Raw genomic sequence first — 25,371 nt, forward strand, 5'->3', positions numbered from 1 at the left:
CCCAAGGCAAACCTCTGTTTTAATGTTGCCCACCCCGGCTGAAATACAGGAGGAGGGGACAACGGGAGAGGAAGTGGCCCTGATCTGCAGAGAGATTGGGTGATAAGTGGTGTTAGAGACATTTCCTCTTCCTGCAGCAATTTCATTCTCCTGAACATGTCATGTTCAACGTCCGGAATGCTCTGGACATCCTCCATACTGAGGTACGGAGACTGGGCCAAGCGGCCTCTGAGCAGCAAAACCACACTCCTTCTTGGGCCTCAGAACTCACCTAAAGGCAGCTCTGGTTTCCTCCTTGAGATCTCCCTGCCAGGTCCCCTTTACCTGGAGACCAGCACGGGCCATACCACCAGTTCACGGTCCCAGTAACCCTGCATATAGGTGTCCATGGAGAGCAGACAAGAGGGGGGTGAGAGGGAGGAGGGAGTGGGCCAACCAGATGAAAGGCCATAGACCTGATATCCAGCAGGAGCCTGGAGCTGCCCAGCCTAGATCCCCTCAAGGACTGATCTCACCCCTGCTCAGGTTCCTCGGACATTTGTGAACCTGGTAAATACGATGGAGATTATCTGCCTGAGGGAGCTGTACAAGGAGAGGAGGCTCCGCTGCCCACTGCAACTCATGGCGTGAGATGGAAATTCCTCCCCCTGTTCTCAAAAAGACCACGGGACCTTGGCAGGAAGTGACTCTAACCAGTTAGAAAACCCAAAGCAGACGTGTAAGGCGTGGTGAGGCCACCCCATTTTCTAACTTGACAAGGCCTAATGGAGGGGCCATCCCAGGGTTTCTGCGATGCCAATACGAGCCTCAGCTGTGCTTGCAGCATGCATTACCCCCACCCACACGTCTGTGGTCATGGCAAACAGGCCGTTCTTCAGTCCTCCAGGGAGGGAGGAGTAAAGCACGAGGGGTGGAGTGGGCTGGCAGGGACCAGGCTAGGGTCACCAAGCCACTGCTATCATCTACTTTTACATGTGTTCAGGGGCTTTCCCATCGTCCCTTCTCCACCCATTTCTAGGATAGCAGGAGTCTATTTAGTGTGAGTACTCCAGGGTAGGCATTCACAAGTGTCAGGTAGTTATCGATCCTAGAAGAGAGGAAGGTCAAGTCAGAATCAGCAGAATCTAGAGGACAGGAAGGCCCTGAGAGGTCTTCACACCCCCAGCCTCCAGAGCCGGCCAAGATGGCGCCTCCTCTGGAGTACACAACTCACCACCCTTGACAATGCAACGTCCTTCTAAACCAAACAACAGCATTTCTCACAGCGATCCTTCCAGTAAAATCTCCTCTGACCATTAGTCCTGGTCACTTTGTTCCACACATACTTTGTTCCACACATATACACGCACATACACATGTACACATACACACCCCAGGTCTATAGTTCTCTTTTCACAGGCCCCCACCACAGCCCTGAGCAGATTATGTGGTAATTATTCACCCGCCTCTCTCCCATCGCCAGACTCTGAGTCACTGTGAGCACAGTATAGGGACTCAGCAATTGTTTGCTGAATGACTGAATAATTCACAAGTACCAGATTTGCTCTTAGAGATCCAGGGGTGTCTTGGCTGTTCCCCTGAAGATCCATGCCAAACCTCAGCTGGAGGCCCAAACTGCACGGTCCCCACCCCCTCCCTTCTCAACCCCCCCTACCCTGCCCCCCCAAGAAGGCCTGAGGATGCTGGACAGAGGAAGTTCAGGCACTGCATGACACACACCTATTAACGCGGGTGATGTCAGGAGTGCTATTTTCAGCTGCTGACTCACCCCCTGGCTCCCACTTTCTCCAGTCACTGGGTCACTGGAAGAGGGGGGGAAAGGGGAATTCAGCGTATTTATTCCATTCTAGAACAGCTCACCCAAAAGTCTCTTGCTCGCAGTCACTGCAGGGTTTCTAGTTAATTAAAGCTAAAGGTTCAGAGCAGGCATTTGCTAGGTTCATTCTTCAGATCCAAAATAGCCAAGTCACCGTCAGGCTCAGCAGATTCAGTGTCACCTTGCCCTGCTACCCTCCAGGGCTCTGAACTCCAGTGGTTGTGCTGTCCTTGGTGCCCAGTCTGCCTTAGCCATCTACAAGTATCATCTCATCACGCAAGCCCAAGCTTGCCAATCTGTAAACTGATCTGCAAATTCAGAGCCTCCGGCTTACACAGAGGCAATTTCACTGGGCACCCAGACCTTAGCTTCCAGCCAGACAGACTGGAATTCAAGTCCTGCCTCCCACACTCAGTGTCCATATGATCCTGAGAAAGCATCTAGACACACTGAGCCTCAGTTTTCTCATCCATAAAATGGGAACAGTGATAATAAAACTTCTAGAATAATGAAGAGGCTTAAATAAGTGAATGCCCATAAAGCTCTCAGCTCAGTAAACATTCCGTGTACGGCAGCCAATATTATCGTTGTTGTCACTCTTACTTAAGAGGAGGTGTCCCTTCTCAGTACTTTCCTGTCCTTGGATGGTCATAGGTAGCGCAGCTCCATGGAAGTCACTCCTGCAGATGTTATAAGTGACTCATTTCCATAAGCAAAGCCAAGTCAGAAATTCTCCACCTTCATCTGGTACAGTGGCTAGGTGAGCCAGCCAGGCACATGATAGCTCCGAGTGTAGCGTGTTCTGGACCTCAAGCCCATGTTTCCACACCATGCATCCTGGTGGTGACTGGTGAAGCAGGGGTATCCCTTGGTTTTGGTCAGCAGGGCCTTGTGTTCCTGTGTCGTGAAGCCTGTAGATGACTCCACAGAACTTGCTCTCCTCGCTGAGATGAGCAAGAAGTATCAGGTAAGCAGAGAAAAGGTCTGTCCTCCCAGTAACTTTCCAGGCCTGGTAGAGTGGGCAGCAAATAGTTTCCAGGGTCCAACCTTCAAGCTCACAGACTCCTTAGAGTAGAACCACTCCCCTGCAGACTCGGGTGGGCAGCCGTACCTGCCAAGGGTGTTGGAACTTTGGAGCTCAGGGGAATGAGCTTCTGCTTATCATCTTGGGATGACTCCCCCGCTGTGCCTCCTGCCCCGCAGGCACCTGTGTCTCCATGGCCCACAGCAGGAGTGGTTGGCAGCGAGGCGATGGCCCTGAGAGCCCACCTGAAAACAAAAACCATGCAATTCTGGTTCACTTGGGCAGATTTATTATTTCAGCAGAATATCTGGAAGAGCTAGTGAGCTAGGGTCATAGGACAAGGCCCTAGAAGTTATGGAATCGTGGCATCTTAGGGACCAAGCCCTAAGAGTCCAATCTGGCTGAAGAGCTCGTCCGGTGGAGGCGTCATGCACTGCGCTGTCACAGCTGCTTTAGGGTACAGCTGCCACTGGTAGCAGAATAGACTTTGCTGTTCCTCCATTCTTCTGTTGCTGTCCTCCAGCCTGAAGCCTGGGCGGGAGCTCTGATTGCAAGAGCACTGGGCACATGCTCAGGCCCTCACTGGGAGGGGCGCTGAGAAAGTGAGCATATGTCTTTTTCATTTTCTACCATAGGAAGCAGACTGCTTTTCATACGGTGGCGTTTTTCAAATATAGGAAGTAGGTTCAGATGCTGAGCAGCCAAGATGAACTCTTCACCACAATTGCTCTCACTGACCTCTCTAGTGAGGCCAGCTATTTCCAAGTCTGGCGCCCAGGCCCTGACCTGGTATCCTGGAGACGCTCATGGCTCAGCTCTGTGAAGGCGCGTGACCTTCCTGAGAAACCGCTCAATCCCTACTTCCTGCCAAAGCTATGGTTTGCGTCACTCTCCCTGGAGATAGCCACTGTGTGCTGGGCACCCTAGTGCTACCTCGCGTTTGTCCAGTGTGCATGTTTCTACTGTGAGCCACTGTGACTGATCCTCAGAGTAACCAGGAGCGCTGGAAGGGACTTTAAGATGGCCGAGGCCTTGCTGAGCATCCTCTGTTGATGGAGGGGCAAATTGAGGTCCAGAGAAGTCACACAGCCAGGTTGTGGTATTGTCCCTTCCTCTTCTCTTCTTAGCGGCCACCTTCGCTCCTTCCCTTTTCCCCTTCGGCCTTACTCAAGCCTCTGTAACTAGAGGAGATTCCCCTGGGAGGTCAAAGGTGAGCACTGCCTAGCACAGGCGTGGGCTCACTTTCTGGCTGCCCCTGAGTCTCCTGCAGTGACCACACTGGTGTCCCCGGGCATGGGATCCTGCCTCCTCTCCAGCCAGGGCTCCACCCCAAATGGTGGAAATCTGGCGAAATGGCAGACCTGGTAGGAGGGAGAGCCCAAAGTGGCTAATGGGTTCTCCTGGAGCTGGGCCCAAGTGGAAGCTGTGGAAGCCACAGCTCTGTCACCCTGTTAGAAAGGTCTTCAAGGCACGGGTGCTCACACACACCCACATGAACAGTATAAACCAGCACCCACTGCCGTGGTGGGTGCACCTTTGATTTTCTAAAACAGTGTAGAACAGAAATGTATGGATTATCCCTCAAAAGTCAATCAAATTTGCCTCCCCACCCCATCTTTCATCAGAATAACTTTAGAAGGGTAGCCAAGCTGATGCTTAGATTTTTCCTTCTCTGCTCTTCTCCCAGCCTAGCTCAAACTAGGCCACGTGAGTAGAGCCTGGGCCAGGGGTTAAAATAAAGGCTGATGTAGAAAGTAGCTAGTTGGCTCCTGATCAGCTGAGAAGTTGGGGCAAATTGATTTCACTCAAAGGTCAGACTGTTTGATTCTCTGGAGGCGAGATGGCACAGGGTGGGCAGATGCTGCATACCCACCTGTGCCCTATCCCTCCCACAGGACCAGGCCTACGAGCTGGTGGACAGTGGGCGCTACGACACGGGGGATGATTTCACAGTGGTTGTGCAGCCGTTGTTTGAAAGACTTGTCTTGCCGAGGAGCCAGGTAAAGAAAGGGGCGTCAGGGGTCCCCGGGGCTGCAGGGAGCAGCGTTGCATCCTGGTGTCTCTCTAACATGTCCGCTTTTCATCCCGTGACCAGGGGTTACCTGACAAGTCTTTCTTTGCGCCTGACTGTTTCCACTTCAGCAAGAAGGCTCACGGGCGTGCAGCCAGCGCCCTCTGGAACAACATGGTAAGAGGACAGCGTAGACCAAGGTACCCTCGCTCTGACGAAAAGATGGCCCCAGAGCAGAGCCCATGGTGATGGGTCATGGGGGGTGATGGATCGTGGTGGTGGGAGAACTATGGAGCTTACACCTGAGGGGAGACTCAAATACTGCACAAAAAGGAGCAATGATGTAAGAAAATAGTTTAATAGTAATAGAAAAAATGACCCAGAAACTTTCAGGGGACCTCAGAGGCCCAGCCCTTAGGCTGTGATTGCCTGAACAGCAGTGATAATAAAATTCATTTCCCCTCTCCCCACCCCAGCCCTGCATCCTGGCCTCTCCCTGCTTGGCCCTCCTTCTCACTCGACATCTTTCTGCTTTTTGCTTTAGCTGGAACCTGTTGGCCAGAAGACAAAACAGTATAATTTTGAAAGCGTGATCCCTCTCTCATGTCCAGCAGAGGTAGAGTGAAAAGCACATCCTTTTAATGGGTGTTTCTAAAGTCTACTTTCCAGTCTTTTAAAGTCTTGCGTTAAGGTTTCTCAGTTCACTTCATCCCAGGTCCTCATCCCCACCCCAGACCCGTTCACCTGTCTGCCCATTCCAGCCTCAGGCTAGCCATCCACAACACCCACCGTGGCCAGGGAGTCCCAGTGGTGGGGCCGGTACCCCACAGTTCCTGTCATGGGGAGCCCCAGCACACCATGGGGCTGCATGTGGCTCTTTCCAGCCAGGAAGGGGAGCAGGACATCAGCACCCAGCTCCCACTGTGAAGGCTGGGGCAGGGGAGAACATCGGGGTAGCTAGTGCACAATGGGCACAGCAGGCCAGGGCTGAGGAATGTGCACAGGAGGGGCTGAAAGGGGTTATGCAGAGGTCAGCACTTCTTGAGGGTTGGCTGAGCAAGAGCAAGCTGCGCAGGAAGCAGTGGAGTGTGCTGCATTGCTCCCTCCTCTTCTCACAGAACCAGCCATTTCTGCGCACCTACAAGAACAGCCTGGAGGTACCTGCTTGTCCTTTCCTTTTGGCTCACCAGCCAGCGCGTGGGCACCCCCTGAGCCAGGAATGGCTCAGCAGTGCTGGGTGGGCCATGGGCAGGAGTTCCTAATGGATAGCCAAGGGGGACTCACACTCTGTTAGAAAGTCCACCCAGCTCCACCACTAGATGGGGTGGAGGGTAGGGCACGCGCCATTGATGACCGCCTGCCCTCAAATCCAGCCTCTCCCAGACGTTCACAGGATAACTAGTCTCTCATAAAGCTGCTGCAGACGGAGAGGGTGGTGTGGGCTTCCCATTTTTGTTGATGCCCTAATTCTGGCATGGGGGGGGGGGGGGCTGAACTGGGTGAGCAGACCCCAATCTGGCTGATCATCAGAATCAGCTAGGAAGATTTGAAATGCCTTTCTAGCTCCTCCCCAGAGTGGGGCCCAGAACCCGTTCGAGCTCTCTGGTGAGCCGGCCTGTCTGGTCATTTCAACCCTGAGATCTGTGACTCACTCTCCCACACTTAGGAGCACGGGAGTTTCCTGCGATGCAAGGACACAGCTGCTTCTGCCTGGCCACCCGACTCAGGTAACACCCCTAACACCCTGTCCCTCCACCAGGTGCACTCCGGTAAGACTTTTCATAAGCTAATGAAATGCCACCTGCTTGCTCCCTCCTGGGTGGTCACCTGGGAAGAGCTCCTGCTTTATCCCCTCCACCCTGTGCCCAGGAGGCCCACCCAGGAGCTGTCTGCTGCCCTCCCACTTCAGCCTGTAAATGGGAGCACACGTGAGGGAGACCAGTGGTGTGACCTCACTGAAGCCCAGAGGTAGGGGTGAGGTGCCAAGGGCATCCCAGGAGGGCACCAGCTCTGTGTGGGGAAGCCCAGCACAGAGCCCCAGACCCTGTCACTGCTGTCTCCTACAGTCAGGCTAGAGTTCCCTGCACTCTAGGAGAGTGGACAGGCAGTGGGCTGGGAGGACCATTTCTTGCATTCTTAGTGAAAATCCAGAATCCAGCTCTAAGTGGGCTGTACACCAGACCCTGCCCCTCATCTCAGCTGGTCCGGTGCCCATCTTCTCATGCACTTAGGCCACAGCTGGCATCGCTCCAGCCCTACCATCCATCTACCCATCCTTTCTCCCTCGGCCTCTCTCTCCCAGTGGGTCCAGAGTTCATATGTTGTGTCTCTCATGGCCCAAATGCACACGCAGCCCATGTTTCCAGTCTTGCTTAAAGCAAGAACCTCTGGACTCTGACTGTAGCTTTCTCCCTGTGAACTCAAGTGTGTCTGTCTGTCTTTCCAGTGCATTCCCTGAAAGCTGCAGACATCAAAGTTGTGGCCGCTTTGGGGGACTCTCTGATCGTAAGAACTCTCGGGCTCCGTGTGGGGAGGCTTGCTGGGGTCGACTCCCGGTCTGGGTCATTATTCAGCTTCTTCCTCCTGGTCCCATCCATTGGAGAGCTTGGTGGTGGTTTGATTTTGCAGCCACTGTCTCAGGGCTGAACTAAATTGTCTCAGATAGTAGAGGTTTTGAACACCTAACAGATTTGTCATTGGACTCAAAAATCTTCTGAGCCTACCTGTGTGAGTGCGCTTTTCCTTTTGGATTATCATGTTATGAGCAGCTCAGACCTTCACACCTATTTCCTCTGTGCATCGGCATGGAAAGCAGCAAAAATGCCACAATTATGTCTGAAACTCTGCTCCTAAGTTCCAAAAATAGGGCTGTTTTCCCCTTGCAGGTCACCACTTTCTGGTAGCACTTCTAAGGCCAGGAGATTACCTTCCAGATTGTCCCAGGGGGAAAGAGGAGAAATGTGATGCTTCTGAGAAGCCTGTCCATGGCAGTCCACTCGAATCTGTGGCTTCTTTCTTCATGCTTATAAATGACAGCATGATACTGGTGGGGATGATTTAACAGTCTCACATCTGCAAGCCCTGTAGAGTTTCCAAAAGCCTTTTTTGCCACTGTGAGCCAATTTGGACATAGAACAAGCTCTGGAGACAGGGAGGGCAAGAACTCAGATCAGCACCCAGGCAGCTGAGATTTGGGGAAGTTGTACCCCAGAACCCCAGCAGGTGGGATCTGCTGACTCCCAATCCTGGGCTCTGTCCACACTACTCTGAGCGCTTGGGGACTGGCCCACAGCCTCCCTTTTCTCTGACTTGCTGGTTTTCCTGTGGATTTGTTTTTAAAGGCTGGCAGTGGAATTAACTTCAGAGCAAATGACTTTGACATGCAGTATCGTGGGCTGTCATTCAGGTAATGTTGACCTTTGTCCCCTCCCTGCCCTGTGCTCACCTCCAGAGTCTGAGGTTGTCTCCTGGAAGTGCATAACTATCCTGAAAGCCAGCACCACATCTGGAAAGGGGCTTGCAGAAGGAAAACATTTTTATAACACATGAGAATGGAGATGCTATTTTACTGTTGATAAACTTTTTTTTAATTGTGCAGAGAAAGAAAAACCAGAATTCTTATCAGACTTCTGGATTAACAAATCCAACATGTAAAGCGCCAAATCTCTGACTCTTCAGCCTCCTGTTTGCACATATATGTGCTTGTGTAGCTGTCTCTACATCACATTGTCTGTGTGTATTTATCCGTGTCCTTCTGTAGTCGCCCCTCTGCCTTCACCAGTGTGTGCACAGTGTGCAGAAGCCCCAGCCAGGCACGACTGAGCCTCTGCCAGCACCAAGCGAGCATTGAGATGGGTGGGTGAGGGGAAACAGGCTCATGCTTAGGTGCCCAGCATTTTTTTTAAAATAAGAGATACCTGAGCACTCCAGGAATATAGGAGAGGGATAACCAACCTTGCTGGCAGGGGTGGCAAGGCTTCACCGAGAAGGTAGACCCCAGGCTCATCTTGACAGGTCAGCCATGTGATAGGGAGAACGGGCCAGAGGGCAGAGCAGACACGGAGGCAGATAAGCTCAAGTTGCGTCAGGCGAATGGTTGGGCGTGGGAATTATTAAGTTTCTTTCATTCCTGATGCTGTTCGTGTTTACTATGCCTTCAAGTTGTTGGAGATTTGCTCAGAATGTGTTGGGGTGGGAGACGACACCACAGTCAGCCACAAGAGGGCAGGGTGCTAATGAGAAGTCGGGCTATCCAGGCATGCAAGGCCAGGCCCTCCCTTTCCGTCAGCGTGAATGTAAATGAAATGTTTCTTCCAAGAAAATGAGAGGGAACAGCATGGAGGCAGTCCAGACTATGACAGTTCTCTCTGCTTAACCTGGAGGAAAGTGCCAGGAAGAAAGATTTTCCTGGACAGGAAAGAGGTCCTCGCCCAGCCTGTACCCTCGTGGGATTGGATCCAGGGAGTTGGTTGCATGAGGACATTACCCCCTGATTGCCTAGGTGAATGCCTCCCAGCTTCCCAGGTCCCCACACCCCCTCCCGAAAGGCCTGGGGCCTCCTGACCACTCTGCCCAAATGTGCTGGGGCTGTGAGAAATAGAAAAGCCAGAGTGACAAAAAAGCAGGGCCTATTAGCACAAAGAAAATGCCTGAGGGGGTGAATGCGGCTTTTGGCCTTAGCTAAAGGCAATGACCTCTCCTTATAGAGAAGGAAAATGGAAGATAAAGGAGACAAGTCAGCCAACAGATGGCAGATAAGCCACCTGGTGGTGCTGTCTGGGGAAGAGAGATCTGCCTGACTAGACAATACTCCATTCCTGAGATTCAGATCCAAACAAGTGATCTGATCTTCTGCTAAATGTTTCTCTCTGAAACAGTGGACAGCATCAGTCATTGCTCTGTTTTTTCCTAGAAGTGAGATTGAGCAAGGCCTCATGTTTCAATCTTCTAGTTCTAACTTCCCTTTAAGCCCTTTACCTGTTCTAAATATTTCAAATACCTACCCCGTGATCCACCTGTGTTGAAGAGGAAGGCTGTGGGTCAGCCTCTGATCAACAGTTTGGCATTGGTAGAACAATGACTAGTGTTTTCCAAAGTACGTTCTATGGAACACTAGCCCAGACACATTCCTGAAGAAGGAATTTTTGGGAAACACTCCCTACTATATTATTCCTCAGGGGAATTCATGTGATGTTAGCATGTTAAGCAGCCCTATCTGAAGAACTCTTGAAATTGCAACTGTTTCTTCCAGTGTTTTCCTGAAATCCCAGAACTCTTTCTTTATTCACAATATTGGTATCCTTTGGGAAATGTACATGTAGTAGGCTGATCTCAGAAAAGCAATTTTCTGAAGCTGTTAAAGCCTCTAGATTGGAAATACTGGACAATTAATGATTTTAGGTAAATTAAAAGCACAATTTGAACCTCTTCCTCCAAAAAAGCAGGAAGTGGACCTCATGGAGTTAGATGGAGGGGAATTAGACCCAGCATTCTTGGGAGATGGGGAGCTGTTAGCAGGATCTGCAGAAGTAGGTTTGGCTATATTTCCAAACTGCTTAAGCTGTGAGAATCATAAGCTGTGAAAGGCCCCAGCTCTGGCTGGCTTGACCACTACGGCAGGCCCAGGGGGGCTTTAGGGCTTTGACTTTTCTTCCACTGAAATAAGTTTGCTTGCCTGTGCTTACTGGACCACAGTAAGATTCTCTTGCCAAAAAAAACATTACTTTGTCCTATCACTAAGGAACGCAATCTCGTTTTACTAGAATGCCTTTAATAAATGGTATTAAGCATCTGCTCTGTGCTTCCTTTGGCACGTATGTAAGATACAACCACTGGTGTGATATAAATTACATGAATCTGAGGGTGTTATAGGACAGGGACAGGGGCAGCCCAAACCCCGCAAACCTGCCTATTCTAAATGGGTTCTGCCATCCGCCGCATCAACACAAAACATAGGAGACTTTAATGGGGAGGAACTTTAATAAAACTAGGAAACAATACAGGTAAGGCAAAGAGTCTAGTTTCTAAATGAAGCACCCAAAGTTACCCGTCCCCTCGTGGGTAAAAGTCCATCCAAATGGGATTGGCCCAGAGCAAGGCCCCAAAGCCTGCCACAAGTCTAAAGCACCTTCCAGTGGGGACCCACAGAAAAGGATCAGAAACAACCAGACAAGCCTGGAAGGAAAAGAGCAAAATCAACATCAAGATAAAAGCTGCCATGGTCACCTCCCCACGGGTCTCACCCACATCTGTGTCACCCAGTCCACGACCAAAAGACAAGTGCAGTTTCTTCACGTGTCTCCTGGCTCCATCCTGCTTCCTTCCTCAGTCTCTTCTGCAGCCCATCCTCTTCCTGCTCAGCTCCACCCTCCCTTGGGTGGGGCAGGGAACCTGGAACCTCCCCCTTTCCTGGGGACCACCCTGTTACAATGGTCTCACCTAGACTGTTTAGATGGTTTATTTTCTTTCATGTTTCATATAGTTTTGATCAACATGAGGGCTCAGATACACGTTCCTCCATGTTTATATAATTCTCTATTTTCTTCTGGAAATAGTCACTCTAGAATGGGCTCAGAGAGATTTCTGTAGATGGTCTTGATTAATCACCACATTTGTTTTAGAACAAAAATATCTCTTTAGGTAAGAAATTTCAAGTGAGGATACTGTATGTGTGGGTATCTATGCATGTCTCTATGCTTATGAGTTTATTGACAGTGCAAAAGAGGGCAGAGTTAAAACACAGTGACTGGAGAAGCCGTTTGGATATAAAATGTCCATTTAAGCATAAAGTATTCTGTTAAGTGTCTTTAGTCCAAGGAAAAGAAGTTCAGGAAACAGCTAAAACAGTCGCTTCATGCAGAAATTCAAATAGACGCCCAGCCACTGGCCTGGCTAGGTTCCAACACCTGATGGGAAGAGGAAGAGGGATCCTAAGTGATATGGAAGGGCAGGTCTTACTGTTCTCTCCCTGCCTTCTGGGGTTGCTTGCCTGCCTTTGACATGAGCCCTAGACCACCCTGGTGTGTAATAAAACAAATTCATTCCAAGCATTCTTTGAAGGACAACTTTATACCAAGCATTCTTTGAATGAGAAACAGTCATAACTTTGGTGACCTGTCCTTTGGAAGTTTCTACTGATGAACTGGATGCTAACTCCATATTCTCAAAATCTACTGGCCTAGAAGAACATGCTGGGATTGAGGCAGGAGGTACGGAAGAAAGGTAACAATAAATACGGTACATCGGAACTTTGGGCTTGTTGAAATGGAAATGCTTCTCTCCTTGCCTCCCACTTGTCTTGAGGTCAGATTGAGGGCCACAAATCTAGATTAGCTCAGATGAAGTAGACGGGGCGTTGGAGGCAGGAAGAGGCCTCTGCACCTTCCAGTAACATGTCCCTGACTGGGGCAGAGGCAGAGGTGAGGTTATCTAAAGGTTTCCAGCTCAGGCTGGTTTGGGGTGACCTTTACAGATTTTCATTTCCTTTGGAATTTAACCCCTGTGTACCTTGGTAAAAGTGATAGTCACACTTACCTTGTCTGCTTGCTGGGAGATGCCAGGTGCCCCATGAGTGCTTGTTCTCAGCCACTTGCCCTCCCTCCTTATTTGGGGGAGGGAAGAAACAGCTCTCTTTGGCCTCCAAATGCTGGATTTAAGGTGAACCAACCCATTGGGGAATTCCAATTTTCTCTGAAACCCTTAAAATAAAATGGGTCTGGCCCATCTTCCTGGCACTCCTGGCACTGGGGCGCTCCTTTGCAGGTTTCATAGACTCTGGCTCTCTCATTCCCTACAGTGCAGGAGGGGATGGCTACCTGGAGAACGTGAGCACCTTAGCCAGTAAGTAACCACCAGGGACCTGTGTCTGCCCGTCCCTGCCTTATGACACATCCCCACCCTCCCCACTCCCCACTTCCTGACAGTGCCTTTTAGCTAAGAAAGGAAGAAAAAAACATCTACCCTTGAGTTAGGAGAGGCCCAAGGACAGGCAGCTGAAGAGCGTGGAGTAAGCACTGGAGCCTGGGGACCTGGGATCAAACCTTAGCCCGTCTGTATGCTTAACCAGATGACTCAGGGCAAGTTACCAAACCTTCTGATTTGTTCAACAAGGTGCTGAGACAATCAGATGAAATAATATTTGTAGCATTGTGAACTGTAAAAAAAAAAATTTAAAAAAAAAAAAAAAGGAAAAATTGAGAAGCTCTCCTTGCTGCCTTGGCCCAGCCTGTCATCAAGTCTTTTCAGTTCAGAGACCCTAGCTCCAGCTTGGCACTTGCTCCTCTTCACTACTTACCCTGGCCTGCCTCCCCCTGACCTGATAGGATGGAAATGTAGCCCAGTGGGGGGCCCTAGATGGTGCCCTGGCCTGCCTTCCTGAGTTTTGTGTCCCGTGTACCCCTCCTTTTACAGATATTTTCCGGAAGTTCAACAAAAATCTCATAGGCTTCGCGGTGGGCACGGGTGACGTCAATAGCCAAAATGCCTTCTTCAATCAGGCTGTTCCTAACGCCCTGGCTAAGTATGCCACTTGGGGAGCAGGGCCCAGGGGGTCGGGAGCGGGACCCACAATGTCTCCTTGAGGGTGATGGTGCCGCCCTCTGTGTAGTGCAGAATTGAGAGCCTCACGCTGCTCTGCCCTGGCGGCCTGTGACTAAGGTGGAGTGGCTGGAACTTGGCAAGGAGTGAGCCCCTAGAGATGGAACTCCTGCCCTTGCTTCTGTGCAGCGTGTTCTAATTACTTGATTGATGGACCTACCTCTGATTTTTTCAAACTTAACCACTGGACAGTGGTGCTAAAGAGATTCACGCTCTCCAAGTCCCACAAAAGGCAGTTCTCCCAAAAGATCAGGGAATGCCTGCCAAGTGGATGAGCAAGCCAGTCTCCAGCCTCATAGGGCTCTGGGGTACCGAGCCATGTCCTGTCCCTAGCCTGTCACAGAGCTAACAGGAAATGAGAAGCCAGAGACAGCAAAACAGAACTTCCCAGCCTCTTAGGAGGATGTCCCAAGAAGCCCAGACAGCCTGTGTGTCCTTGGTCCATGCAGCTCCTGGGCCAGCGGCTGAGACTCAGGCACACACACTCTGGCATGGGTGCGGCCCCCAGACCTGCGTGCCCAGCCTGCGAAGAACTTTCTTGGTGATAGAGACATCTGGGGACTGGTGGGGACTGTGAATCCATCTCACCCAGGCCTGTAACTGGGTCCTGAACTAGTGGGGAGCTTGAGTGCCCAGGATCTAGTGCTTCCAGAAATTATAAACCCAGACATATGAACAGTTTATGTTTATTCCTCATCTCCCTCATCTCAAGCATTTAGATAGTTTACAAAATGTAACATGTAAGAGAAAAAAATCACAGCCTCTGCAGGGAATGGAGTAGGGGGTGGGGGAGAGGAGGAAACTGTCAGTGTGAGGTTTTTTGTGGCGATTGTGCCTGAATCATCAAACCCAGCTGCCTGGCAGCCAGGGTGAAAGGGAAAGCATGTTAAAACTTTCATACGTCTAATTACACAATCTGTATCAGCCCTTCAAATAGCTTCCTAGCAGGGAATCCTAAAAGACAGTTTGCATGTGGAGTCCTAGGGAGGAATTGGTGAGCAACAGATAGGTAATTGGCAGAACCCTTTTGACTACAACTTTAGGGCAAACACATGACTGGCTTTTCAGAGGGTTATTTGTGGTAATAATTCCAGAACAGGCAAGTCACTCCTCATCCCTGAGTCAGATCCCTGCTGCCTCATACAGTAGGGATAACGCCATGGAAAACGCCAGTGCAGGCCCGTTAAGAGGAAAAACTTTGGGTGCCATTCACGAACAAGACTGATATCCTCTCCTCCTCAGGGATTTAAAGAATCAAGTTCAGGCTCTGGCACAGAAGATGAAAACTGACCATGTGAGTCAGATTTATGGGTTTATTTTTAAACACTGATCTTACCCCTCACCCAATGTCTGCAAATGAAATGGTCTGCTGGGAGAAGCAGTAAGTCCCCCGTCAGCAGAGGCATTCAAGCAGTGGTAGGGCAGTCCCTGCAGGAAGCCCTCTGGAGGAGACTATGTCAGTGGGGAGGAGGTTTGTGGCTGGTCACAATGACCTTGAAGTCCCGCCTGATGCTCAGATTCTGTGGTCTATAAATGTCTCCAATTCCTTCAAGTCTGAGATTCAATTCTATTATTTCAAGTGGGCAAAAAAATGGATTTCCTAGAGCTGTAATGGTTTTATTCATTTGTTTGTTGGAAATCATCCATTTTCTTCCCTCTGTGCAGAGAGTCAAACCTAATGAAAGCTGGAAGGTCATCACGGTGATGATTGGAGCCAGTGATTTATGTGAATTCTGCAAGAATCCGGTAATGGGGCTGGCACCAGACCTTCTGCTCCTGGCTTTGATCTTAGGCCTTGGAGTTTCTCTTTAAGAACAGTACCTAGAGGGCCTCCCCGGTGGCGCAGTGATTGAATGCTGGGTTGCGAAGCTGCCCACAGCCTCTGCAGCGCCAGTTCGATCCCTGGCTGCTGGATGATTCCTGGCCACTGGGTGAGGGTCCCACATGGTGCGCAAACCTCTCCTGCCACCTGCTGATCCCCTCAGCAGTGTATCATCAGTCTGCCTATTCTGTTTCCTGCTCTGGCTCTGGTGAATTCTCTCACCCTCCCGCGCTTCTGACTGTACCCAATGCTTGTATAAATAAATAAATATATATTTTTTTAATTTTAAAAAAGGAACAGTACCTAGAACCAGCCCTCTGACTGTCCAGCTACAACTATGTGTGAACATGCACAAGCACAATTCACCATCATGCACATGAGCAAACCTGCCCGCACACTTCTTAGCCCCTGGCCTTCAGGTTTCTGGCTGCTCCTCTGTATCTCAGGTGGTATGAGGTCGCAGGTGGCTGATACATGTTCTAGTCCCCTCTCTTACATCCCAGAGAATTCAGAAACAAAAGACACCAGATCCAAGCAGTAAGAAGGAGGACTCTACCTTCTGCTGCTGAAATAAAGCTCTGGTGGCAGGGCCGAGCCTTCTGGCTGGCCCATCTTTGACAGCAGCCAATAGGATGCTGTTCATCTCAAAATCTGACCTGAGCTGGTCACAGCTAGACACCAGAGAGAGAAAGTTCCTTGGAGGCAGAGGGAGACGTACAAGTGCCCCTCCACTCTCTCCCCCTAACCAGTGTCTCCTCTCTCTCCCTCCCTCCCCCTCCCAGGTCGAGTATTCTGCAGACAAATTTTTGACCCATCTCCGTGAGGCCTTGGACACTCTGCGTGAAAAGGTGGGTGGGAGGTTCCCTCAATCTGGAAGTAGCTCAAGTAAGGGAAGGGGGGCCAGTAAAAGCAGATGGGGAAGAACAATGGGAATCGCCCTTCCCTGAAGCAGAGAGCCAAGGGCATGCATTCCTGCCCTTTCCAGAATTGGGCCCTACCCCCAGGGAAGCCTCATTCCACATGGAGTCAGCCCGTGTGTGCACTGCGCATTCCCTCCCTGTCCCACTGCCCTGGGCAGTCCCTGGTGGTAGCAGCTGGGGGTTCTTTGGGCTGGACACTACACTCAGCGAGAGCGTGTGCCCAAAGCCAGCCCCTTTTTAGTCTTGTGCCCAGCAGGCTCTCTCCCACACCCTGGCTAGGGTGAGCTGTCAGGGAGGGAGCACACTGACAACCAGATGCTTCTCTGGTGGCTGAGTCCCCCAGGCCTGTTCAATGGTCAGTCCAGGCTAGGCTGGAGGGAAAAGGTCACTGGTAATGTCCTGGCAAACATGTCGCCAATGTAAAGCTGATGGACCTGGGGTCACTAAATGATGGCCAGAGGGAGCCGAGCTCTCAGCATTTAGATCCCGGTTGGCCATATTCTCCCACTGTAGGAGTGCTGGTCACAGCCTGCACAGCCCTAGGTGCTAGCCCTGTGTGGGCGCCTCCCTCAGAACCCCAGTCTGGTGACAACTGAGCTAGAGTTCTCCAGGGGCCTTGGAAGCAGTTCCCACCTCTCAGGGCCCTAGCGCAGCCTGAGGGAGAAGGCACAGGAGGTCTCTCACCAGCAGCCTCGTCTTTAGGTACCCAAATCCCTGGTCAACCTTGTGGACTTCATGAACCCCAGCATCGTCCGGCAGGTGTTCCAGGACAACCCAAGCAAGTGCCCAGTGAAGCAGGCCAGGTAGGCAGGAGCTGATGCCCGGGAGAAGCGCTCTCCCACCTCTGGCTCACACACCGGTCACTGCTCGGAGTCTTTGTAACTTGCTCTGCTGCTGGGCACAAATCTACACCGGGGTCTGCCCAGCCTATTGCTTTCTGGGAGGTCGGAGCCATAGATACCTTAGCCAACCTCAGGGTGCCCTGTGGGCCCTCTGTTGTATAGGGGAGTCGTAGGGGGAGGGGTCAGGGCTGGGACAAAGGCTGGTGTTTGACAGGCCAGGTCACACAGACGATGGAAAGGGGCAACCGTGTGAGGTTGTTCACGTATGTGGTTCAGCCATGACAGAAAGCAAGGAGAGGAGCCACACAACTGAGTTTCCTTTGTGGAGGAAGATGGGAATTGGGAAGGACCCAGGGACTTCAAATTGAGGGTGTCGTGGCTCTTAAACTGGGGGAGAGGTGCATGGTGTTTGTGTTATTATTCATCCCTTTCATGTACACCCATGTCTTGAGCAAACACTTTTATGGAACTTACTGTACACCAGACCCTATCCTTACTGCTTCAGGGACGTCAGGGACATCATTTTTACCATTTTGTGTGTTTCTCAGGTGTGAAATAATTCATAATAAAACAAAAGGGAACTCAGGGGGGCCCTAGTGTGAACCAAGGGTTATCAGAGACACCGATGAGCATTTTTATTTTATTTTTTAAATTGAACTGGAGCGCTCACTGCCTGAGCTCATTCACTCAGCATGACTCACTGCAGGCCCCGGGTGCAGAATGGGAACTTGCCCTCTGTGAATGGGAGAGCCCTCACCCACACACTTTTGGGGTCCATCCAGTCCCCACGCTAGGCCAGAGCCCCGGGGCACATTTGCTCCTGAGCCAGGGCTCCAGTGATAGCCCCATGCTCGCCCCCAGGTGCCCCCCTCCCGCCCCTGCATCAGAACGAGCCTGACAAGAGCGTGTCTCTGCCTCCTCCTGCCCCTCTCTCCGTGCAGCCAATTATGTCACTGCGTTCTGACCCCAAAAAAGAACTCCAAAGCTCTGCGTGACTTGGTGGCCATGTCTGAAGCCTACCAGGTGAGACTAAGAAGAGTGCCATTGATTGTTCCCCCCAACTCGCTTTAACATGCCAGCCCAGAGTTTCCTAGGGGAGGCACACAGGGAAGGGGAGCTGTTCAGGGCCCTGTCTCTATACCATCTGGCTGAGGTGTCTCGGGCGCCCAGGTGGAGGCATTCCAGAGGAATCCAGGTGGCAAAGCCCATGACTGAACTGTCTTTGGTGTCTTAACCCCATGCTTGACCTGAGGAGGGGCATCTAGCCCTGGACACCCAATGGGATGACCCTTCCCTGCCCTGTATCCTGGAGGCCCAACTGATGTCCCTACCTCCAAAACAGGTAGCTATAAGTAGGGAGGGAGCAGGTCCTGGGCCTGGGCCCCTCTGGAAACTTCTCAGTTTCTGTTCCCTGTGGGACTTCCAATCTGGCCATCAGAGCTTACAGTCAACTTTAAACCCAAGCAAAAAGGTGACCCAACCAACTTCAGATTCTCTGGAAAGAGATTTGCAGTGAAGGCATTTATGTTCTCATGGGAAGGACAGAGTCAGCCCCCCTATGGAGGGAGGTAGGGACAGGATTGCTGTCCTCCTTGCCCCATTGGGGTCCTAACCTGCCCAGGGCCTGTGCTGAAGCCCCCATGCATGTGTCCCCAGAACAGCCTGCGTACGCTGGTGGGGTCAGGCCGCTACGACAGTCACTCAGACTTTGCTGTGGTGCTGCAGCCCTTCTTCAGCCACGTCCTGCCCCCCCTCAGGATGGTAAGCCCCCCTCCCCCATGGGGCTCCAAGGGAACAGCCTGCCACAGGCACCCTGAGAGGGGGAAATCCAAGGCAGCAATACCACGTGCTTCCCTGAGAGTGTGAATAAGTAGGGAAGACACAGGCAGCTTTCCCGATGCTGGTTTGGGGGGGCACAGCCTCCTCAAACATGAGTGAGCTGCCTCCCCAGAAGTCGTCCTTTCTGCTGAGAGCAGCACCCATTTTATTGAGCTCCTGCAATGGGCCAGATACCATGCTTTCCCTACATAAAAAAAAAATCTTCACAGCTTCCTTTCAAGGTGATTGTATCATCCCCTTATAACAGAGGCTTAGCCATGGGAAATCTCCTTCCTAAGATCCCATAGAAGGAACTGACAGGCAAGATTTGATTAAGTTCCTCTCCAGATCGTTCCCTTTCTGCACACACATGAGTGTGCAGTTATCAAAGAGGGCCCTGGGCCTTCTGCCCCACCCTCACCGCACTCTCTGCCCAACATGTCCCCTCTTAGCAAAAGAGTGCTGTGAGGGCACCGGGAGGGCGCTCGGTTCTGTCCACGTGGGCCTCCATGCCGAGGGGCTTGTCTGAGAGAACTGGGAACAGAGCCTTGGACAGTCCAGGAGAGGACCCAAGTGGATGGCATGCTCCCTGGGTATAAGCTTTGCCCAGATCTAACCCCCACTCCCCTCACCAAGAAGAGCAGCACCCATTGGCCAAAGGCTGGAAGCAGCTCTCCCCGGCTGACTGGCCAAGACTTCCCAGGCACTAGGATCTCATTCCCTCACCATGATGTGGGCTGGGACATTACTCAAATGTGTCTAAAATTAAAATGGGCAATATTTTGAACTAAATAAGGGGAATTGTGGGCTCAGAAAGGAAAGTGGGGGCTTGGGGTCACCCAAAGACCTTGTAAATGACCATTGAGTACAAGCATCCCTACAGGGAAGAGGCGTTGAGTGGTCAATCCCAGGGGTCAGGTCAGCCTTTACCCTCTGGGCTGGCCGGGTGGAGGAAGTGTGTTTCTCTCTTTCAGGATAACAAAGTGGATCTGTCCTACTTCAGTGCAGACTGCTACCACCCTAGTCAGAAATTCCACTCCCAGCTCGCCAGAGGCCTTTGGACCAACATGGTAAAATAATTCGGGTGTCTCTGGTTCTCTGGGGTTCTTGTCTAGAGGAAAGCACCGGCCTCTATAGGTTGGACCTCATTCTTGACCCTGATGCATAGAGACAGCGTGGCCGGCAATCTCTGCGTGTCCATAGAATGGAGCACAGGAGGCCCTTGCGATCCCAGCGCCAACTGCACCTCCTGCTGTGATGTCAGCATGAGGCAGGGCTCTGCATCAATACAAAACACGCCCCCACTTCATGCCACGTTTTCTGTGTCTAACAGGCCTAGGCTTGGAAGCCATGTTATCTTATTTGGGTGTCTCGGCAGCGCTGCAAGAGAAGTATTCTGAGTTTATGAGTGAGGTCAGTCCTAGAGAAACTAAGAGCCTTGCCCAGCATCTCACAGCTGGCAACTGACCGAGCAGGGAGGAGAAGCCAAACCCCCTGAATTAAAGCCTGAGCTTTCCCCGCAGCAGGACATGCCAGGAAATGCTCCCTGAAGCAGAAACAAATGGCTACACCCCTGTCTCTTTTCTTCCCCAATCAGATTCAACCACTGGGAAGTAAAACAGACTCCTTAGAGGTGAAAGAAAAAATCCTCCTCCAGTGCCCCCCTGAGGTAAGATGGGGGAGACCTGGTTTGTTCTTCAGAAACCCAGGGCCCAGATCCTGCCTCCCTGCCCCCCTCCCATCTTCCACCTGGCTCCCTTGCCTGGGAGCCGGTGGGTTCTGGAGGGTGGATGGAGGTCGATGAGAGCGGAGAGGGGAAAAGCATGTGTTCTTTGGGAATGGGAGAAGCAGCTGAGAGAGGAGGCCCGGGCTCATGCAGAGGGTCGGGGGCAGAGAGGTGGAGTCCTGGGAAGTGGCTTTTGAGGCCAGGGAAAGTCTGATTGCAAGCTGGAGGCTCAGAAGTCATGGGTCGGTCGCGGGTGTGGGCCCAGGCTGGGCTCAGAGAGCCAGGGAACTGCCCGGAGTGGGGACAACTGGGGCTCCTTTTAAGGTTGTTAAACATGAGTTCAGGCTTGAGGGTGGGGGCAGGTTCAGGTTCCCTTCAGCTCCCTGTTCTAGGCCCTGTCGCAGGGCTTTTTAACCATATAAGGTCGAGACCGGAGAGCCCTCAGCCAACATAAAAGCAAAAGGGCTGACCCAGTCAGGGAGGCTGGGTTTCCCTTCTGGGTTGGGCTGGGTCCTGGTCTCTCCCCCTCCCAGCTGGGCAGGAAATGGACCTGTAGCTCCCTTGTGTGTTTGCTGGGGCTCCAGAGAGTGTGGGCATGCCTGCCTGGTCCCCACTCCCTTTCTACCGGCTTTCCTATCTTAGCCTGGGGCTAGTTCCCATGTACCTGCAGCCTCACCAGAATGATCAAAAGCAGGGCCTGGGCTGCTGGGTCTAGCACTGGGAGTAAAGTGACTAGTCAAATGATGTGACAGCCAGTGCACTGTGGTCCAAATGGCAGGTGCCAGCAGAAAGACCAGGGCAAGGTCTAGAGAGCTTTACCATGCCAGGGAAACCCTTTAACTGCTAGATTCTGAGTGTGTCCAGGGGGGTTAGGGGCAGGATGGTTGGGGCCTATGGGGACTCAGCAATGCCATAAACTATACTAGAAGGAAGTATTTCAATATTTTAACAGCCATATGGCCGTACTGAACATCAGCCATGGAAAACCCTCTCTGATCTGCCAACTCCCTGTCTATTAAATAGGACTAGTAATGACAGCCCATTCCAGGGAGCTGTCACTTACTTCCTTGCACCGCAAACATTAAGTACCAGATAGGAGCCTGGGCTCCGGGTCAAGGGAGACAATCACCAAGGGTCTCCAGGTGACCCAGTCCAGGCAAGGAGCCCTGAAAGATGCCTCTCCGCATGGCCATTCGAACCCCAGTGAGCTCTGTGCCTCCCTCTGATAGAGCCTGTCTAGCCACTGGTGTGCAGAGGAGAGCAAATCCAGCCTCCTGCAATGTAGAAACCTGGCCTGGGAGAGCGGTTGCTAGGCAACCCCCAGCCCATTCCAAAAGGACCCATCTGTTGGCCAGCCCTACTTCGCCACACCAGGCGACACTCCTCAGATCCCATCTGCTCCTCCCGCATGCCTTGGAGCTATATAAAAGTCCACCAGCATCTCAGTGTGAGCTACAGGGGCCAGGCAACACATATTTTAGTCCTAGCTGTGTCTAAACATAGAGACAAATGGCAACAGGCAGGACCCAGCAGGGAGGAGGAGAGGCCAAGAGGGATGCAAGCACTAGGGAGCGCTCAGCTGCCCCCTCCCCCAGTCGCCTGCAAGTGCGTTCTGTCTGGCAGGTAGGCGGTTCAGGTTCTGTCGGACTTTAGGGTTGAACAAATGATCTTGCAGCCAACTTTTCCTTAGTCCCTCTGTGGACTGTGACTGCTGTCCCCTTCCTGCCTTTAGCACCTCACTCTCCTCCTTCCCTAACCCAGGGCAGCCAACTGTGGCTCCTCAGGCTTTGAAACAGCCAGTTACAAATCCAGCCCAGCTCATTTTCAGCTCTTGTTCTTCTTGTCCCCACAACACGGAGTTAACCCCCTCCTCTTTGAAATATATTTTTCTCTGCATCCATGACAGAACCTCCTGGAAGATTCTGCTCTGGGTACTGTCCCTCCTTATCTCTCTGAAGCACTCTTTTCCTTCTCCCAGCTCTAAATGTAAATATTCTCCAACTTCGTGTCTCTATCTGATTCTCTTTTCTCCTTCCCACTCTTCACTCTGAGATTTGTCCGTTTTCAGAGTTCCTGTTCAATTTCTTGGCACAGGACTTCTCAGTCTGAGTATTCATTTCTTCTTTCCCAGACTCCGCTTGTATATTGCTAGCCCTTCAGGAGTGCTTCCCCTTCAATGCCCTGCATAAGTGTACAGTTACCCAGAAGGCAGCTGCAATGTATGGTCAAGGTGTCAACAGAAAAGGGGAACCAGAGAGAGACACACAGACAAAATGACAGATTCTGAGAAAGAAACTGAAAGAATATCAACTAATATTTCCATCTTTTATCTTGAGCAGAATCTGTTGGCTTCCCTTACTCTTAGTGTTAGTGTTTCTGTTTGGATTACATACGGGGGACACTTACATTTGTAATGCTTTGGACTTCTAGCTTGCCTAATCCCGCCCTGACCCCGCCATCACCTCAAACCTAATATTTGTCATTGAAAAGATAATTTGTTGAAACAGCAACCAAATATTTGTCTTCCCCAAATTCCCGGCCCATGAGACTTCCCTGTTTCTGTCAGTTTCATTGTGGTTTTCAGTTCTGCCGCAGCCTAACTGATGGGAGGCTCCCTGGTGCCTTTCTTGCCTGCCACTCCTTCCCAGTCCGCCACCCACGTCGGATCCTCGTCATCTTATATGTCAAAGGTGATCGAGGCCAACTTCCCATCATAAAACCTTAGGGTGTCAGCAGGAAGCATCTTGGGGTTCTGTTGATGGAATCTCATGTAATAACTGAATTCCTCGCCACATCCTTCCCAAGCCATCACTGTAACCTCTACTTCAACTTCCAGACTCTAAGGCAGTGTTTTTCAAGTGCTTACCCATTAACAGGTCCCAAAAGCAACGAAATCAATCTTGTTTGTTTTGAGTGGAATAGGAGGGAATTGGATAGAAATGTCGAGGGCATTCTGGGTAGGACTTTATGACCTCCTCCCTCCCAGCACCATAGCCTTTCTGAGTCCTCGTGGTTCCCACAGCCATTTATCACAGGTAAGCCTTTCACACCTGTCTCCTGTAGTAGGTGTGTCTCTTTGGAAGGTGACCCCCCTCTCTGTACCTTCCAGTTTGATCCGAACAGCAGAGAAAAGGAGAGAACCACCTTTCCTTCAGGTAGAACTTGACACCTAGTCACTTGCCATGATGAACATGACCTTTTCCTGCAGCTACTGACTCACATTACTGACTCATATCAGGTGTTGTCTGGGCTCTGCCCCCACCCCATCTTTGCACAGCCCAAAGGAGCAGGACACTCCCTGGGGCAGGTTTTAGCCAGCTGCACCTCTGCTGACTGGCGCTACAAGCCTGGCCTGAGAGCATGGGTCAGCGGAACAGAAGTCCTTTTCTACGAAACCTGCTCTACACCAGGTCTTGAAACCACTCTGACTCACGCTCACACCGATAGGATGAGCCCTGGGCACCTGGGGCGCCAGTCTGCCCCTGCCCTCGCCCTGTTCTCGTGGCTGCTGTCCTGCCCTCATGCCCCACCGCATCTGCCATGTCTCCCTTTTCACAGACCCTTTGACACAGTCTTCCTCCTTTGGCCTCTCCCCCAGCCCTTGGACCTTATGACTGAGGAGATTCCCTTGGCCCTCTGCTGCCTCCCCTCTGGGACTAGCTCCAGCCCCCAGCCCCTAAGCCCAGTCAGGGCTCCTCTGAAGTGGAAGGAGGGGACAGGAAAATGAGCACCCCCCACTGAGCCTGTTCATTAAGGACCATACACCCCTGATCTTTGCAGCCAATCCTCAGCTGTCATCACACTGTCCTGGGGTGCTCCCCCACATTATTGCTTCCCGTGTTCTCTGTCTGTATCCTCCCTTTGTCCTAGCACCGAAAACTATGCTCTGATCACACGGTGCTCTACAAACACGGCCCGTTCTTCCCAGAAGGCTTAGCTCACCCTCCTCTGAACGCTGAGGGGCTGCTAATAACATGACTGAGTCAGGCCTAGCTGGCCCTGGAAACTTGCCCTCCTAAGCCCACCTGTCTCGCCCTGTTGCAGACAGTACAGAGTGTGCCCTTGGCCCTGAGGACTCCTCCAGTCCACACTGCGGACAGGAGCATGGAGGAGACTCAGAAGGAAGGCCACGTGGGGATGGAAGTGTTGTGCCTGTGGATGTTTTCTCCCAAGTTCGTTCTGTCTCCCTCTCTTCACAGGCCACCCAGTGTGAGGAGTAACAATTTCCTAGAGGCTGCTCAGTTCCCGCCTGGCCCCGGCACTGCACTCTCTCCTTCCTTTTTACCTGCAACAGGTCCCTTCCCCACTCCGGGGCTCCACTTGCACCCCATCTGAAAAAGGTGGGGCGTGCAGGGGCTGCAGATGGGGGGCAGGCGCAGGTGGGAATGCCAAGCAGGATGCAGTAGTGCCGCAGCAGCAGGACTGAGTAGGGTCAAAACTGAAGCAGCTCGCCCCTCTTCATGGTATTCAGGTTCTTCTTTTCCATGCGATTCAGGCCAAAATACAGCAAAACAAAAGGAAACTCTGATGCTGGATTCAGTTTTTCCTGGGCAGTTTTCATCCCTAGAACTGATCTCCATTGACCCTTTCTCCAAGATTCTGGTCCTTTCTTTTCATCCCCACCTTTTCAGATCAGACGGAGGCCCTGAAGCGGGCGCAGGCTGAGCACAGGCTGCCTTTTCCCGACCCTGGTTCTTCTTGGCGCCTCCTTCATGCTTCTCGGCAGTTTTTACATTTGTCATGTCCCGGCTTCCCCGTTTCTCCTTTGCCTACTTCCTTTTCCTTCTCTGACTAAGC

The 25,371-nt window shown here is 51.7% G+C and overlaps 1 protein-coding gene across 1 annotated transcript in view; it reads left to right on the plus strand.

The window, feature by feature from the left end:
* PLB1 (phospholipase B1) overlaps window positions 1–25,371 on the plus strand; it is a gene marked incomplete at both ends in the record, with an annotated part of 133,960 nt that overhangs the window by 85,886 nt on the left and 22,703 nt on the right. The window contains 18 exons of the mRNA XM_084236028.1: window positions 138–203; window positions 526–626; window positions 2,702–2,783; window positions 4,736–4,840; window positions 4,936–5,028; window positions 5,396–5,467; window positions 5,970–6,008; window positions 6,611–6,620; window positions 7,298–7,356; window positions 8,193–8,257; window positions 12,647–12,690; window positions 13,261–13,406; window positions 15,112–15,192; window positions 16,051–16,116; window positions 16,891–16,991; window positions 17,972–18,053; window positions 18,687–18,791; window positions 19,823–19,918. Of these exons, the coding sequence (XP_084092154.1) occupies window positions 138–203; window positions 526–626; window positions 2,702–2,783; window positions 4,736–4,840; window positions 4,936–5,028; window positions 5,396–5,467; window positions 5,970–6,008; window positions 6,611–6,620; window positions 7,298–7,356; window positions 8,193–8,257; window positions 12,647–12,690; window positions 13,261–13,406; window positions 15,112–15,192; window positions 16,051–16,116; window positions 16,891–16,991; window positions 17,972–18,053; window positions 18,687–18,791; window positions 19,823–19,918 (1,413 nt within the window). The remainder of the gene's footprint in view (window positions 1–137; window positions 204–525; window positions 627–2,701; window positions 2,784–4,735; window positions 4,841–4,935; window positions 5,029–5,395; window positions 5,468–5,969; window positions 6,009–6,610; window positions 6,621–7,297; window positions 7,357–8,192; window positions 8,258–12,646; window positions 12,691–13,260; window positions 13,407–15,111; window positions 15,193–16,050; window positions 16,117–16,890; window positions 16,992–17,971; window positions 18,054–18,686; window positions 18,792–19,822; window positions 19,919–25,371) is intronic.

This window comes from Talpa europaea (genome assembly GCF_964194135.1).
Source record: "Talpa europaea genome assembly, chromosome: 6".
Classification (NCBI taxonomy): Eukaryota; Metazoa; Chordata; class Mammalia; order Eulipotyphla; family Talpidae; genus Talpa; species Talpa europaea.